Below are 18325 nucleotides of genomic sequence, written 5' to 3'. Positions count from 1 at the left end.
GCGCTGCATTTTAACCTAACAGCCCAGGGGCTGGACAGTGCTGAGGTTTTTGCCATCTGGGTCACATTTAAGTTTTTTATGTCTCAGTGACTGGGTGGTGGAAGTGGTTGGGAAGCACATGGATGCAGGCCTCTCTGGACTCTTCAGACATGGGGATTCCATTACACAGACCACTCCTTTCACAGATATTCAACAAAGCTACGAGGCAATGAGACAGAGAACTTCCATTTGGAAGGCTCCAGAGGCTTCATGCAGGTTGGAGGATTTCTGCTGGCTCACATAGCTGACCTTCGTTTTAATGGCATGAACAAGTAAAAATATTGAAGGCATAAAGTGATATACAAAGGAGGAAAGCGAGAGTGTTTTCAATAAACTCTCCTGAGACGGCAGAATTAATCAGAACTACAGAAACATGGAATATTCACACCCTTTGAAGAATAGTAACAGACAGACATGTAATCCCAGGACTCAGGAGCTGAGGCAGGAGGAGCACCACAAGTTGGAGGCCAATGCAGGATACACAGAGAGACACTGTCTCAAAAGGAAAAAGAGAAAGAAGAAAAGAAAGGAAGGGGCTGGAGAGATGGCTCTGTGGTTAAGGGCTCTTGGTGCTCTTCGAGATGACTCAAGTTCAGTTCCTAGCACTCATGTTGGGCAGCTCACAGCTGTCTGTAACTCTAGCTAGATGAGGTACAATGCCCTCTTCTGAGATTACACACACACACACACACACACACACACACACACACACACAGAGCAAGAGAGAGAACCACACATACTATATCATATGTAAAAGTAAACAGAAAAAAAACAAATAAAATTAAAACAAAATAATACAGAATAAAAAAAGAGCAGCTTAAATTGGGCAAGTTTTCCTTCACACCTATACCTCATGCATTTCAGTAAGTAATCAGTGAAAATTCTTTTTTTTTTTTAGAAATATTTATTTATTTATTATGTATACAATATTCTGTCTGTGTGTATGTCTGCAGGCCAGAAGAGGGCACCAGATCTCATTACAGATGGTTGTGAGCCACCATGTGGTTGCTGGGAATTGAACTCAGGACCTCTGGAAGAGCAGGCAATGCTCTTAACCGCTGAGCCATCTCTCCAGCCCTCAGTGAACATTCTTATCCAAATATTTTTTAAATGAAAAGCTACACTCTGAAATACTTTATTTTGTGTACACATTTGACGGTGGCAGATCCCCTAGAACTGGGGTTAGAGATAGTTGTGTGCTTCCCTGTGGGTGCTGGGACTTGAACCGAGGTCTTGCAGAAGAGCCGTCAGTGCTCTTAACCACGGAGCCGTCTCTCCAGCCCCCAGAAGTCATTAAAGTTAGCGACAAGACACTAGGTTTGATCTCTAGTACTGCACAAGTAAATAAGCAAAACCAACCCATGTTTGAACTACTGATACGAACAAGTAAACACTCACTTTTGGACAAATTTCAGGACATATGAACTTCAAAAGAGCGGACAAACACGTTAGGCAAAAGTATTTAAAAGGCTCTAGGGTGTTTGTATGGTGTAGAATAAAACAGTGTATTTAAGAAAAGCCTCCATGATAACAGCAGCAGATAGCAAGGAAGTGAGAGGCAGATGTGAGGGCCTGTGCCTGAAATCCCAGCACTCAAAGGGCAAACTAACCTTCTCCAAGGAAGACTAACCTGGAGGACAGCCTGGGTTAGTAGTGAGAACCTGACACTACCGACAGACAAAACTCCTAAGAAAATACACACACTATCTACAGACTCAAAGCTCATTTGTGTGGGCCGTATACATAGGTTCAGAAAGCAAAATTACTTTTTATCCAGCGGAGTCATTAAACTGTTCTTCAGAGAATGGTCCCACGCTGCAAATAGGCACCTTGTTCATGTATGTAGCTGCAGCTGGTTACTCTTCATACATATTTCCATCTAACACATACAAAATACAGTAAAAGCATGTTTATCATCTATACTTATTCATGGTACTGGTGTAGGAGGGCCTTCTGTCTTTGTGCTGCTTTCATTGGTTAATAAAGAAACTGCTTTGGGCCTGTTGATAGGGCAGAACTTAAGTAGGTAGAAGGGCAGAGTCAGAGACACCATGGATCCACTGGAGACAGACGCTGGGAATTTTACCTGGTAAGCCACTGCCACATGGCGATACACAGATTAGGAAAAATGGGTTAAATTTAGATGTAAGAATTAGCCAATAAGAAACTAGAGCTAATGGGCCAAGCAGTAATTTAATTAATACAATTTCTGTGTGGTTATTTTGGGGTTAAGCTAGCAGGGCGGCCGGGATGAACAAGTGGGCCCCCTCCTTGCAACATGCTACTCCACCGCTGGCTTTCTGTATCTGAGGGTTCTACAGCTGAGGATGCAACCAACCACAGATGAAAAATGCGTGCTCAGGTAAGGAGGCTTTTCTTACGCCCTTAGCATCTCACTGGAACAACCATCTGCAAAGGGTTTTCGGTGCATTGGTAGGTGTGTGCAACTGTGTCTGTGCAGATCCTGCAGCATTTATGTCAAACGTTGGGCAGCTGTGGGTGTGGAGCTATCCACTAGCATATGGTCAACCCAGCAGGAGCAATACTCCTGAAGAAAATTGACCCTCCCTTCCCCAGCCATCAATCCCAACAGCTCCTCAGCTGGGGGCGGGGCCTTGTGAGTGCCCTCCCATTCCTGCTGGAATGTTGTGAAGGTAAGCACACATACCATGAGCTCAACAGCCATGCCAGCATCCCTCCCCACTTCTGCCTTATTTTCTCGCCCCCTCTTTTTATAATCTGAGACAGGGTTTCTTTTTGTAGCCCTGGCTGTCCGTGAACTTATTCTGTAGACCACACTGGCCTCAAACTCAGAGATCTGCCTGCCTCTGCCTCCTGAATGCTGGGACTAAAGGCACGCGCCACCACCGCCTGGCTGGCTCTTATTCTTCCTGCCCCCTCTCGCATGCTATTTCTGAACCTTGAACAGGGGATTGAAATAACTGCCCCACTTAGGGCTGAGCTCTCAACAGTCACTTGCTCACTGTAAAAAGCTTCTCTAACTGAAACAGGAACCAACACTGACCTATGGAGTGAGTTGATGATAGTGTGATAGAACCAGAAAGTTCTCAGTCGGGCGGTGGTGGCGCAGGCCTTTGATTCCAGCACTCGGGAGGCTGAGGCAGGTAGATTGCTGTGAGTTTGAGGCCAGCCTGGTCTACAGAGCTAGGATTATTAAACAGAGAAACCCTTTCCAAAAAAGGAAGGAAGGAAGGAAAAAACCAAAAAGACAGCCTCAGATGCCCCTGGCTTAAGCAGGCACTACTTGGTGCTGTGTGGGAGAGGGGGTGGGGAGAGCCTTAATTTCTAGAGCCTGTGTTTCTTGGAGTCCTGGTTTTGTTGGGGGGGGGGAGGGCATATAAGTCATTTCCTGGTAGTTCTTCTAAACTCTACAGTCCACTTTGGCCTTTTCAAGCCCTGCTGGTCAGGTCTGTGTAAGAAGCAATGCTTCCCTTGCAGTTTTTATCGCTCTCCCTTGGGCATCTTTTCCTAATTTCACCTTACTTTTGGTGAACCCAGGGCCTTGTGTATAGAATGCACGTTCTCCACTACTGAGCTGGCTACACCTCCATCTATCTTGACTTCATCTTAGAATACTAAACTGCAGGCATGATGATACTAACTGGTTTTTAAATTTTTTTTTTTTGAGACAGTGTCTCACTGTAGCCCCAGGTGGCCTTGTCCTCACATTCATCCTCCTGTCTCAACCTTCTCCATGTTGGAATTACAGGTGGGAGCCCCTCCAGCGAGCCAACATGAAATGAAACTTTATTTTTGCTGGGCTAGGGACTGATCCTTCATGCTTCCTAAGCAAGACTCACTGGGGTACAAATCCAGTGCAAGCACGGAATTCTAAATTTGAGAAGAATCTGCCTCAATTCCAACAGAACTGCCAAAAGAAACCATCCAAGTGAGGCATGCCAGCACGGGGAAATAGTTGAGCAACCCGGTACTCCACTTGCTGGGACTATGCACCTACCGAAAGGCACATGGCAGACTGAGACCTCTAGCTGCATGCACCATGTGCACTCATCCCGTTCCAATGTACTTATCAACCTGTTAGCAGAGGTTATGATTTAAGCAGTGGAATGTACCTTGACAGACTGGAGCCAAGGAATGCCACAAAGTCACACCACGCAACAATTCTCACTTGAGAGGTTTATTGTGGGAGATGGGTAGGCAGAGGCCGTCTCTGAGTGAGAGTGGAAGGGGAAAGAGAGTGGGAAGAGGAGGCATGGGCTATTTATGAGGGGGTATAGTGCACATGCATAGCAAGGATATGCAACTCATGATGGGGGAAATGTGTTGCTTTTTGGTGGCTGCTACTGATGACAGGCTGCTGTTGCTGAAGGTAGGCTTAGGGGGTGTGGTTTTCCAGCATTCCTCCCTTTTATTTATTATAGAAGGTGAGGAAATATTTAGGTGTGACTGGCGAGGCAGGCAGGGGGATGCATGCTTTAGACTGCTCCTGCTGTCTGGGGGCACTGGCATCTTCAAGGCACTCTTGGTCCTCACTGGCAAGAGCCTCCTGCTCTGCGGCAAGCAGTTGGCAGTCCTGTAACAATAACTGATGGTTTGGTTAGAGATTTTTTTTTTTTTAAATTTTTGTCATTGGAAAAACAGAGAAAAAACTGATAAAGCAGAGTACCATTAGTAAAAGCAGGAAGATAAGAAAGAGGTCAGGAAGGGAAGAAGCCACTTCCATACGGGATTCTCAAGAGTTCCAGGGGCTGGAGGCAATAAGTTGGTCTTTACGTTTTTATAGGTCTATTTGAAGTCTCTGGATTTTGTTTTTTACTATACCAGATCGGTTGACATAGAAGCAGCATTCCTCTTGGAGGAAGAGTCAGAGGGTACCTTTTCCAGCCATAGGAAGATCTATTCCCAGCTGGCTCTGAAGTACCACCACTGCCAAGGAGTCAGTTCGTCCGTGAAGGCTGAGTGTGGTCTGAGCCACCTGCTGGAGGTCCTGGATGAACTGGGAAGAAAACTGAGGGTACAAAGTCAGGGAGGTGGTTGGTCCTACTGTCCTGGTGGTGACTCTGCTGTTACTCTCGCAACAGCCAGAAGGAGCAAGATTTGAACCACCCTTTTATTATGTTGGTCAGCTATTGAGTCCCCAACTAGAATCGGTAGGGGCTCTTCTCCATGTATCACCCCCAAATTTGGATCGGCAAACTCTTGACCAACTAGCTGGCCGGCGATGGTAGATTTTTGTTTGTTTGTTTGTTTGTTTGTTTTGTTTTTTCAAGATAGGGTTTCTCTGTAGCTTTGGTGCCTGTCCTGGAACTAGCTCTTGTAGACCACGCTGGCCTCAAACTCACAGAGATCAGCCTGTCTCGGCCTCCCGAGTGCTGGGATTAAAGGCGTGCGCCACCACTGCCTGGCCGCAATGGTAGATCTGAGTACCACAAGGAAGCAAGGTGTTCTGGACGGCAGGGCACTGGGGCTGAGGTGGGGTGTGGAGGGCTAAGGTTTTGTTGCGGTCTAACAGATTTAACACTCTTACGAAATGTGCCCCAGATGCCTTGTGGCAGTTTGCATGCCAAAGAGAGTGTTAGGGAAAAGGCAGGGCATTGTGCAACCCTGGGCTCGGGGCAGCTGGCAAATGGCAAGGTATGTTTTTTTGACGAGGTTATAGGAAAGACAGCAGTTGTGAGCTAGTCCTACGAGAAACACATGGCCAGCAATCTCCAAAGTGGCTTGGTCGGTGACATTAAGGAGCCAGTAGGGCGAGGCCGGAGTCCTTAGCAGGAGACAGATTTATATTATTTAGGAGAGGGGACGTTAGAGGTTTTGACCTTGAAGAACATTGAGTCACCTTCCCTACTCCCCCTATTTCCAGGGGTTGGGTAATTGCTATATATTTTCTCTGGAATCTAACCACGCTCACTGGGACCCGGGAGCTGAAGAAAGGGTAGAGCTTACCATTCCCCATCTGGAATGCCATGGGTCCCAGATACAGAGGGAAAGGCCCCATCTCATTGACAGAGGGGGAATCAGAGTGGCGATGCACACGTAGCGAATGGAATTGCAAGATAGTACGGCAGCCTCCACATCTGTCTGGCCACTCTTGACAAGACAGTACGGCAGCCCCCACATCTGTCTGGCCACTCTTGACAACAGCTTCCTATCTGGTCATAGAGGGGGCAAGTGAAAAGGTCAGGAAATGAAGGAGAGGTGGACACAGCAATGATGGCTCCTGACAGCCTGCTATGAACAATTTCCCAACCTTATATGGAGGGACTGTTTGTTCTAAAAGAGGGTTTCTTGAACCTCAAATCTCATGTTAAGAGCTGCCCTAGACAGAATCGGACAAGCAGGAAAGGAGGAAGTCTGTGTCCAAGCCAGTAGAGTCAAGCATGGCTGCGGGATAAAGGCTTGTTCTTCTGAACCTGGGGACAGGGTGGTTGATCCCGGTGTCCTCTGAAACTTAAGGGAACAGGGTCCTCTTGGGGTTGATGTGTAGGAAGGGAAACTGTCTTGAGGAGGAGGAAAGTGCTTGAGGTGGGATAGGTGAATTCACGAGGGAGATCAAGCTCAGTGGCTGTGGAGGTTACAAGAATTACCACGAAGGGGCCCTGCCATCTACAGGAAAGGGGTGAGGGACCCGATCCTGATGTTGACTGGGGACAGACGGAGTTGCTCCAAGGCCAGAGTAGGCAGTGGTCAGCAGACTGCCACAGGAGGGAGCGGGGATGAGAGTAAGGGAATGAGTAGGTGATCAGAGAGAGGCAAGGGTGTGTGAAAAGCCAGGGGTCAGAACCAGCTGTCCGTACATGAGCTCAAATGGCAAGATGGAAAGAGGGCACTTGGAGAGCCCACAGCCTGAGAAGGGCCAGTGGCAGGATCTCATCCAATCCAGGTGAGGGTCCTGTGAGAGTCTGACCAGGGTGTTTTCTAAGGAGGGGCTAGTTAGTTCTACCTTTCCTGAGAGCTGGGGATGGTGTTAAGATATGGAAATGCCAAGGGATGTTGGGGGCTTTAGATACAGTTTGGGAAACTAGGAGACAATTCAGGACCATTGTCTGACTGGAGGGAGGTGGGGATTCGGAGTGGGAAATGTCCGAACCCTTTTGTCAGTGGTGGGAAATGCCTTTACCCACCCTGGAGTACATCCACCAAGACCTGAAGGTACCTGACACATTTGACTGTGGGCATATGTTAGCAATATTAGCTATGATCACAGTACTAGGGGAATAAAAGCAGGAAGGTCACAAGTTCAAGGTTGTTGTCAGCTACACAGTGAGTTTGAGACCAGTCCAGATTAGACACTATTGCTGCGAAGCGGCTGACTACACTGTTGCTAGGGAAACATAGCAGATTTTGCGACTCTGAACCAGAAAAGTGGTTGAATACTGTAAGTGAGGCTTAAAGGGTCATCGTAGTAGGAGCTAGGAAAACAGTACAACCAAGGGAAGTTTGAACTACATAGGCCAGCTCAACGGGTTTTAGGGGGAAACAATATTAATATTTGCAGCTGGCTGCAAACAATTTTTGTGATATTTTAGGAAGGGTATGGTTGCATTTGCCCTTGTCCTAAGAACCTGCCTAAGGCTAAAATGACAAATTTTGGATTAATGTCTTTGTCCAAGGAGATTTCAAGACAGACTAGTATTGATGGTGTCATGTGGTTACTAGTGCTCACTCTTATGCGTATTCACAATGAAAAGAGCAAGCAGGGCAAAAAGAAATAAAAAACACAGTTTGAGGAGAAAAAAAGCAGGAAAAACAATGTTGGAGCCAAGTCCTGTGCTCAAGGAAATGGGAAGAAAAGACTCAAGAAGAAAAGCCTGATTCTAAATGGAATAAAGGGAGTGGTGACCTCAGGGCTAAGATCCACCCAGTCAAGCTTTCAGCTTGTGACAAGTAAAGCTTATGCAGCAAGGGAAACCATCAATAAGTTGAAGCTTACGCAAATGTAAGTCTTGAAGGGGCTGTTTCAGTTCCAGCAAGCAGCAAAACTTGACAGCTTGGGCCAATGGTTCTGGATTTAAGAATACAGAAGGAAAGTTGTGAGTCTTTATCTCCGTGGATGAAAGCCACAGAAGCTAGGTGTGTGGCAAGGGAATCACTACCCGGAGGCCCAAAGAGGACACTGCTTGACGATGAAGCCTGGATGGGTTTGAAGACCCCATTGGAGACGCCAGAGCTGTGGGATACCTGTGAAGGAAAGCTGCCTGTGAGAGGGGGAAGTGCACTGTAGTCGGCCGTGCTGCTAGGGAAGAGCCAGCTAAGAAGCCTGGAACACCAGACAGGGTTTGCTTGATTGGGTTTTAGCTTTGCTTTGCTCCAGTATTTTCTCACTATGTCCCATGGAATGGTAATGTACATTCTGTGCCATTGTATGTTCGAAATATGTGATCTGACTTTTTTTTTAATATTTATTTATTATGTATACAATATTCTGTCTGCATGTATGCCTGAAAACCAGAAGAGGGCACCAGACCTCATTACAGATGGTTGTGAGCCACCATGTGGTTGCTGGGAATTGAGCTCAGGACCTTTGGAAGAGCAGGCAATGCTCTTAACCACTGAGCCATCTCTCCAGCCCGTGATCTGATTTTTGATTTTATAGAGGCTTATAATTACAAGACTGCTTTGAGTCTTAGAAGATACGTTTGGACTTTAAAACAGTGTTGAGACGGTTATAGACTATGGTGACTTTTTAAGTTGGACTGAATGAATTTTGTATTATGACACTGCTATAAGCCTAAGGGAGTAGAGAGTAGAATTTGATGATCTGAATGAGAATGGGCCGCACAGACTCATATATTTGAATGCTTAGTCCCCAGTTAGTGGTATTGTTGGGAAGGACGAGGAGGTGTGTCCTTGTTGAAGGTATGTGACTTGGGGTAGGCTGTGAAGTTTCAAAAGCCCATGCCAGGCTGTTTTTCTCTGCCTGTCTGTGAATCAGGGTATAAGCTCTCAGCTGCATGCCTGCCTCCCGTCATGCTTCCCACCATGATGCTCAGGGACTAACCCTCTGAAACTAAGCAAACTCCCGATTAAATGCTTTCTTTTATAAGAGTTACCTTGGTCATGGTGTCCCTTCACAGCAATAGAACACTAAAACAAGAGACCTTGTCTTAAAAATAAATTAATTAAAATTAGCAACAGTTAATAAACTAAATTGTACAGCAAAGTATATGGGTGGAGAAAAAAAATGAGTACAAAGGCATTCACTCCACCAACAGCAAACACTACAAAACGGCAGGAATATTCTTTCTCTATCATCTAGGGACAAGAGATACCACATCATTCTAGCAACTCAAGACACGGGATAAGGCACCAGACACAACACTCGGGATATCCTAATGGACTCTGGTCACGAAAGGATAATGAATTTTGAGCATACAGTTTATAAGAGAGACAAAAACACTGATACCAATTCCCTAGCCCTCATGCTCAAGGCCAATGTAGGCTCAAGAATAGGCCATTTAATTATTAGTTTTCCTCTTGCTTTGATGATTTTGTCAAAAACAATCTATCAGTGCAAGAGACAATTCAAGTTCAGAAAATCAAGGTTGAATTCCCAGCACCTACACTGTGGCTCACAAACACTTATAACTCTAGCTCCAAGGAAATCTAATATCCTCTCCTGGCCTCCAAGGGCACTACACACAAACATGGTGTGCACACATACATACAAATAAAATACTCATACATATAAAATGAAAATAAAGGAAAGAGTTTAAAACAAAACAATATACCTAAAAATCTTCACACAGATCAGCTACAATGTCATTAGAGTCATGTTACATAAAGTCTATCTAGAATTGATTCTGTAAAAGTACCCTGCAATCTCTTGGGAAATTAACAGTCTCTTACAAAAAAAATAAAACAGAACAAATTCTAATGTAGCTCTAATCCATCCTCTAAAATCCCTACTAGAAGGGCTGGGAGTGGTGGTACATAACTGTAATTCCTGTACTCTACAGGTAGAGGCAAAGGCAGGCAGAGCAGCCTGACCTGCACAGCCAGTTCTAGGGCAGCTGGAACTACATAAAGAAACCCTGCCTCATAAAACAAAATTATGTAAATAAAGACTTCACTAAAAATAATGAGTTTTGTCAATGATCAACACTGAACCAGAGCTGGGCATCATGGTGCACATCTATAATCCTAGCACTTGGAAGAGGCAGGAGAATCAAGAGTTCAAGTCCTCCGTGGCTACACCCAAGTTCCAGGTTTGCCTGGGCTATAACACTCTGTCTCAGCCTCTGCCCCAAATAAGATAAAACAGACAGACAAACAACAGCAAAGGTTGGGAAAAGTGAATGACCTTGGACTAACTGCTTTAGAGTTCTAAACCCATCAGGCACAGCAAAGCTGAAAGTACAAATAAAAAAAATTAAAGAGAAAAGGAAAAACAAAGACAAAATTCAAATTACTTTGAAAAATCTGATTTTATTTTCTTAATCAAAAAGAAGTATATTCGTGTTAAATTTAGAATATTTAGCTTTCCATTGATCTCTCAAATACTTGCCAGATAGACACTAACAGTGCTCAGAACTGTGAAGTTAACATCCAATACCACATTTTCTAAGAAATCCCTCAAGGCATTGGTAATTTTAATTCAAAAATAAAAAAGGAACTTTAGCATTGGAATTCTAAGCGACAATGGGTTTCAAGAGCTAAAAATCAGATCCTTTAAAAAACAGATTTTTTTTTTTAGTTTTTGAAGGACTCAAACCTGACACCTCCAATAGAATGTCCCAACTCCCAGATTATTAAATTCATTATTTCACCTTAGAATAGGAAAACTATAAAATGGAATTTCTAAATTATTACATATATAAATACATCATTTTTAACAGTCATGTTTGCTAGCAGAATTATGAAATAAAAACAAATTCTACATTCAAGGTACAAATGATAATGCTCTTTCAGGTTTTGTTTAGGATTCTACCCCATTCTTTCTTGTTTTCTACCCCTGTATTTAAAACCATGCTCAAAGCCAAGAATTAACCATTTTTCTGCACTCAATAGTCACTGGTACCAGTCCTATACACAGTAGGTGTCCTGGAATGGGCCCAGGACTTCCAAGATAGGGTATCTGATAACATGATTTAGGAAGGCTTAGGACTCTGAGTCATGCACCCAACACCGACCAGCCGGCACTGGCAGGTGGTTGTGTACTGAGCATGTCCAGCATGCACACAGACATCTCCTATTTGTTCAAATTGAGGTAAAATAGGCAAAAATACTTAATATCACAGAAGCTGCATAATTAAGACTAACTTCCTTTTGCTGCTGATTTTATATAAACTAATTTTAAAGTTATCTCAAAAAATCCACTAAAAATTCTGATTTTAAGCATCCAAAAAGAAAGGAAAAAGGAAAAAAGTCATTCTTCCAAATTTATCATTAGCAAAAAATATTTTGAAATGAAGGAAAATATTTCTCTCAGAATCATGATTTTTGTATTCATTGTGATACAACATCTTATTTCATTTTTCAATGTTAGAAAGACCTCACTCACTTCTAGGTACTATCTGATATTTTTTGAGATAACAAACAATACTAACAGGACTTATAAACAGGATTTTCTGACAAGTCTGCAAACATATCCACAATCTCAAGAACAAAAGACGGCTGGGAAGTAGCAATCATGATTAGTTTTCAGTACAAACATAGTTGACTCCCGGTAAATTTTCTATTGTTGTTGCTAAAATTTTAGTTCCAGGTCTCGTTAAAAAACAAAACCAAACTGGCAACAAGTCCCACTGTTTCTGTTAATACAACAATTATAACCCACTGCCAGTAGCTGTGTGTACGATGTAGCTGTTTTAGTCAAGAAGCACTGATGGGCACATAAAAGTACAACTTTCAAGAATGGTACTAAGCATCATCACCTCAATGCTTTCAAAATAAACAACAGCATTTAGAAAACACCAGCCCTTAGGAACGCTCTATCTGTAATTTGACTCAGCAAAAGCATCTTGTTTAAAATATTACTTTCTCTCTGATAGTTTAGGAAATAAACTCCCAGGTGAGATAAGGAATTAATTCCTAAGCTTCATGGCAACGAAACACTAAGCTTGCTTTTTCTACCATATGGAAACAGTTCCAGGCAGACCAAAAGAAGAAGCTTACCAAGTCAGAGTGCTGTAACTGAGGTTCATCTCATACCCAGAAGCAGAAATCCTCAAAGCCACACCAGGAAGACCACCCAATTGTTCCACTACACAAAACCTACCCAAACACCTTAGTTCTGAGCTTACTATTCCCGAAGACGTAGGCTTCAGGGCACTCACAAAGTGAAGATGTTAACAGGACAAGGTGGCAGCAGCTGGCTGCTGAAAACTAACACTACAGAAGAAATGCCCCGAAGGACTCAGGGCTGCCCACCCATCCCTTACCACCCCCACCCAGAATATGTAAAAGCTCATGTGAAAGTATTCTCTTATGCTAATAAAGACACACCACCTAGAGTGCTAAAACTAAAACTAGCAGCATTAAAGCAATAAAGGAAAAATATGAAGCCTACAGGAAAGAGCGAAATGCCTACTTAGAAAGGAAGAAAGCAGCAGAGACCCTCTGCCCGCGGGTGATGCTGATAGAGGAGTGGTTGCATTAAACAACCAGATTTATCCACATTAACAAATTCTTCTCCAAGACAGAGAATAAACTTGACCTTTCCAGTCAAAGGGGACAGAGAGACTTCTTTCAGTCCTGGAGTTGAATGAGTTCAAAGACTGGCAATAAAGAAAAAAAATCAAAAAGAAAGGAAAAAAAAAAACCAGAAAAAGAATGCATTAGAGGCAGGATGGGAACAAGCCTGGCATTTATCGAACAGTAACACCGAGCTTCTCCAGCACACGCACACCCTTTTCTTGGTACTCTTGTCGAGTCATCCAAAAGTTGTCTTTGTCCTTCATGATGTCGGCCAGGACTGCACCACCCAGGAACACCATGTGCTTTCTGCGGGGTGGATCTTCAATTCGTATCTTAAATTTCTGAAGGAGAAAAGAGAGTAATGAGATCATGTGTGCACAATGCTCCATTTCAGGAAGACTTCTGCATGTGTATCCTTGAATCTCTCAGCAGTCTACACAGGACAACAGCCGGGTCTGTCTCCTCAGACACAGAAACATTTAGTAATTCCTCCCAAGTTCATGATTAGAGACAAGAATCCTAATTCACACCTGTTACCCAAATTAAATAAATCGTGACAACCAATCACTGTACTCATAGCCCAAGAACCAGAAGCAAGACCATAACCAGTTTGCCTGAGCAGTCTTCTTCCAGGTCAAATTGAGTCACCATGACTCTAGTTCAGTGCAACACAGTAAAACTGAACTGACTGGTCTGGCATTGGGGATTGTCAGGGGTGGGGCTGGGGCTTGGGAGGTGGCTAAGTCAACCTGACACAAGCTAAAGCTATCTGAGAGGAAGAGCCTCTAGTGAGAAAATGCCTCCATAATACCTGGCTGTAGGCAAACCTGTAGGGCAATTTCTTAATTAATAATTGATATGGGGCAGGGCAGACCACTGTGTGTGGAGTACCCTTGAGCTAATGGTCCTGTGTTCTATAAGAAAAAAACAGGATGATGGCTGGAAGGTAGTGGCACAGGCAGGCTTTTAATTCCAGCAACTGGGAGGCAGAGGCGGGTGGATCTCTGTGAGTTGAAGGCCAGCCCGGTCTACAGAATGAGTTCTAGGAAAGCCACAGCTATTACACACAGAAACCCTGTCTTGAAAAATCAACAAAACAAAAACAAAACCCCAGGATAAACAACTCAATAAGCAGCACTCCTCCATAGCCTCTGCATGAGTTCCTACCTCCAGGTTTCTGCTCAGTTTGAGTTCCTGACTTGGCTTCACTCAACAGACTGTGATTCACGGTGTGTGAGCCAAATAAACTCCTCTCCAAGCTGCTTTTGGCCATGGTGGTTTATCACAGCAAGAGTAGCCCTGATACAGGACTGAAGTCAAGGCTTCATTCACACCAGGGCATGTGGTCTACCACTGAGATCCACCCCAGACCTTCCAGCTCCTTTCTAATATGCAAAACTCAGATTCTATTGTTTTAAATTCAAGTAAAATGCACTCAAAACAATAAGGCCAGATAGGTTTGTAATAGAATGCTATGGTCCATTTCCTTTTTTCTTTTTGGTTTGTTTTTGAGACAGGGCCTCACCATATAGCTCTGACTGCCCTGGAATTCACCAGGCTGGTTTCAAACTCACAGATTCTGCCTCCCAAGTGTTGGTTTAAAGACTTGCACACAGCCGGGTGAGTTCAAGGCCAGCCTGGTCTACAAGAGCTAGTTCCAGGACAGGAACCAAAAGCTACAGAGAAACCCTATCTCGAAAAAAAAAAAAAAAAAAAAAGACATGCACACTACACCTGTCTGCTATGATGTACTTCCAATATGAGGCACACTTAAAGATCACCAGAGTTACAGAGTTACAGACATGCAGGAGGTCCCTCCCTTAGTCAGCTGGGTGGGTACCTGCTGTGTCAAAACTCTGAAAGTCCTATGCAGGTACATATGTGACTGAGTCCATGATCACAAAAAATGGGAAGTCTTAAGCGCCAAATTATTCATTAGATAAGGCTGTGTATCTTAAACCAATGAGATGGAGAAGATGGGAAGTTCCCAGCCTATGGGAGATGAGAACAGATGTGTTATCTAACTCCCAACAAGGTCGGGGCTTGTCTGGGATTTCTGTTTGGGAAGGCTCTTAAATCTTCAGAAAATGGAAGAGATTAAGTTTTCATTACTTGGTACCACCTAGGGAGAAGCGCAGCTTACTAGTCTTTTATAAACTTGGGAAGATTTCTAAGAACATAATAGGACAAAAACCAGTCTCTGTCCCTGGAGTCCCTAAAGAGAAAACTCTTGGCACTTAAGGTTTGCACTTATTATTTTTAACTCACCGTGTACTAACAATCATGACTGTATGAGTGTTGAAATTCAAAAAATTTATTTTTAAGAAAAAGGGAACTAGGAGCTGGAGAGATGGCTCAGAGGGTAAGAATGCTGACTGTTCTTCCAGAGGTCCTGAGATCAATTCCCAGCAAACACATGGTGGCTCACAGCCATCTATAATGAGATCTGGTGCCCTCTTCTGACCTGTAGGCAGACATGGAAACTAACACTGTATACATAATAAATAAATAAATATTTAAAAAAAAAAGAAAAGAAAAAGGGAACTAGTTTCTGGACTTTACCTCTGCAAGGTTATTTAAAATGTTAACTGAAATGTTAAGTTTACTAGTGAAGCTGCAGGTCTATGGGACTTCTTGTCCAGGCCACCTCTGGAGTGTGCAGTGTATCAGCTCCAGCCTGACAAGTGGGCACTGTTTCTCAACCCACTAGGGAGAAGACAGACAAGCACTGGCCCGTCCTTAGCACACATTCCTGACTGACCCCTGACTGACTACCATAGAAACTGTGGGAAAGGAGTGAGCCTTCTACCCCAAAGCTCAAAGATGGTACATGGGCCATCCAACACTTTAAAAGTTAATTCTAAAAATACCTGATGACACCTTATAAAAGGACACAGTGTTGGTGATTTATGTTTATACTAAATATACTGCTATTATTTGCTTGTGATACTGTGAAACAAAAATCTTCTAACTGAAAAAAAACAAAAACAAGTTTTTCTAACCCAGAATTCAGAAAGAAAAACTATTGAACCAACTCAGTCTTCAAACTCCCCATTTCCCAGTTGACTCAACTTCTGGAGTCTAAGATGCTCAGAGGAAACTACCATTACACAGAAATAGTTTATATGTTGAAAAAATAATCAGAACTATATTTGAATCTGAGGCTTAGCAAAAGCACTGACTATTCTTCCAGAGGACATGGGTTCAATTCCCAACAACAGCACCTACAAGGTGGCTAACAACCATCTATAACTCCAGGGCATCTGAGACCCTGTTCTGGCCTCCACAGGCACCACAGACATACATGTAGGCAAACACCCATACACATAATAAATAATGCTAGACTCCTAGACATCTACAGACCTCTAGCTGTTTCTTTCCATACCAATCATGAAAGACTGTCAGTTTCTAGAGTCACAAATTCTACAAGAGACAATGGAACCATGAGTTCTAAATTGTTTCTGTCACATATATAAAATGTAGGTATTTATGCCATGGGAAACAATAGTGTTTCAGTTAAGTCTGAAAACCATTCTGTTTTATTTATTTCCCCTGCCCCCCGGGGTTTCTCTGTGTAACAGCTCTAAGCTGTCCTAGAACTTGCTTTGTAGACCAGACTGGCCTTCCAACTTCTGGGAATAAGGCGCATATAACCACCAGGCTACCTTTTTTTTCCTCTCAATTTTTTAAAAGGTTAGTTACCACTCCCCTCCACCCCCAAAGACAGAGTCTAGCTATAGACTCTGGGCTGACCTTACACTCAGTATCCTCCCATCACATACTCCTATGTGTACCACTAACTTGCAAATGTTTTCATAAGGGTCAGAGTAAATGCTTGGGGCTTTTCATGTCTCTGACTACAAAGACCTCCGTGAAGCTGTAAGATAGTTATAATGTTTGACAATGAATAATGTGAACAATAATGAATATGTGAACAAATGGGCCTGGCTCTGTTTTGCTGAAATTTTTAAAATTAATTATTATTATATCTATGTGTGTATCTGCATGTGGGTATGTATATCTATCTGACTGCAGTACCTGGAGCGGGAGTTATAGGCAGTTCTTAAAAGCCTATGGGTGTGCTGGTCCTCTGCAATAGCACCTGCTTTTAATCTTTCCAGCACCTTCAAGGAAACGTCTAAGGGCTCTGGGGAGCTCACGAGGCTCTCAGAGAAGACACTGCTTCCCAAGCTGTGCTCTCACCCAGGAGGGCTTTCAGCAGCCTTCCTTAACTGCGACTTCTACTACCCGCCTCTGCCCCCAACTCCACCACTCCTCCTTCAGTCTCTCTAGATCCCCAGACATCTCCAGCTGTTTCTTCTCGTCCCTATTCTTCACTGACACACGCACACATCCCCTCTATCTTCTGTTCTCCTTTAGCTGTTACTATGTGTTGTAAGTATATATACAACTTTTGGGAGTCAATTCTTTCCTACTAGCAGGTGTTGATTCCAGGAATCTAATTCCGGTCACCAGGCTTGTGAATTCAAGCACTGATGCACCTCACAAGTCCTAGCCTCCATTTCTTTCCTTGTGGGATAAAGATGTGAATAGGCTTGAGATACAGTTTCTCTGTGTAGTCCTGGCTGTCCTGGAACTTATTATGTAGACCAGGCTGGCCTCGAATCTGAACATTCTCCCGTCTTTGCCTCCCAAATGGTGGGATTAAAGGCAGGCACCACTACTGCCTAGTGTCTCCATTTCCTTCTAAACTGAAAAAGAAAATTATTTTGTATGTATGAGTTTTGGCTGTATGCATTTATGCGTACATGCCTGGTGCTCGAGGCAGTCAGAAGGGGACACTGGATCCCCTACAGCTTGAGTTATGGATAGTTGTGAACTGAACCTGGCTTTTCTGCAAGAGCAACATACGCTCTTAACCACTGAGCCATCTCTCCAGCCCTCTCCCCTTGTTTCTTTACATTATCATTGATGACTTTTTTCTCTCCTCCTTACATTCATTCACCTGGCAAAATACCAACTCAGGTAATCACCTGAACCTGTTTTTTCAAACAGCTCAACATGCCAGGCAGTGATGGCGCACGTCTTTCATGCTGTCTATTTCCCCACTCTCTATGACAACCATTTTAACCACTAATTTAACCTCTACCAGCTCTTTCTCTCTCATGGCTTTCTGTCTGAACCCTCCTAGTCCAAACTGGGCTTCTGGACTGTTAAGGGGTGAGTCAGATTCTATCATTTTTCTATTCAGAACCCTCAGGATCCCTCATCTTTACCATAGCTGACGTGTCCTGCTTGCTGGTTTTCTGACCTCATCTCTCACCTCCTGTTTACTCTGTTCCATTCACACAGACATTCCTCCCAACTCAGACCCTCTGTACTACTCTCGACTAGAAATGCTCAGCCCTAACCTGACACAGGTCTATGAGCCAAAGGCATTTCAGAGGCCTTTTCTGGTAAGTATGAGGGAGCACACCCCTTACCAACAACAACCGTGTTCTATCTCCCACCCCCACCCCAGCCATTTATTATTACTAGTGCTAAGTTACTCAAACTGACAGCAGCAATTTTTATTGTCTACCACTGTTTTGTTCCCATGGCCTAGATCAGTTCTGGTGCAGTGCTGGAGTTCAATAAATGCTTCATGGGCTTACAGTGTGGCTTAGTACTAGACTGCTTATTGGTGTGTGTGTGGTCCTGGGTC

At 43.7% G+C, this 18325-nt stretch overlaps 1 protein-coding gene across 2 annotated transcripts in view; it reads right to left on the bottom strand.

Annotated features, from left to right (window-relative positions):
- Positions 1-10429: 10429 nt before the first annotated feature.
- Positions 10430-18325, bottom strand: part of Actr2 (actin related protein 2) — a 48458-nt gene continuing 40562 nt past the window's right edge. For both annotated transcript variants that reach the window (XM_041669161.1, XM_041669162.1), the window contains one exon: positions 10430-13001. In XM_041669161.1, the coding sequence (XP_041525095.1) occupies positions 12831-13001 (171 nt within the window). In that variant the 3' untranslated portion in view covers positions 10430-12830. The remainder of the gene's footprint in view (positions 13002-18325) is intronic.

This window comes from Microtus oregoni, unplaced genomic scaffold (genome assembly GCF_018167655.1).
Source record: "Microtus oregoni isolate MIOR12 unplaced genomic scaffold, Mior012 000019F_ref0000042, whole genome shotgun sequence".
In the NCBI taxonomy this organism is placed as follows: Eukaryota; Metazoa; Chordata; class Mammalia; order Rodentia; family Cricetidae; genus Microtus; species Microtus oregoni.
Note: the sequence above shows the minus strand (reverse complement) of the source record. Positions and strands in the feature narration are given on the sequence as shown.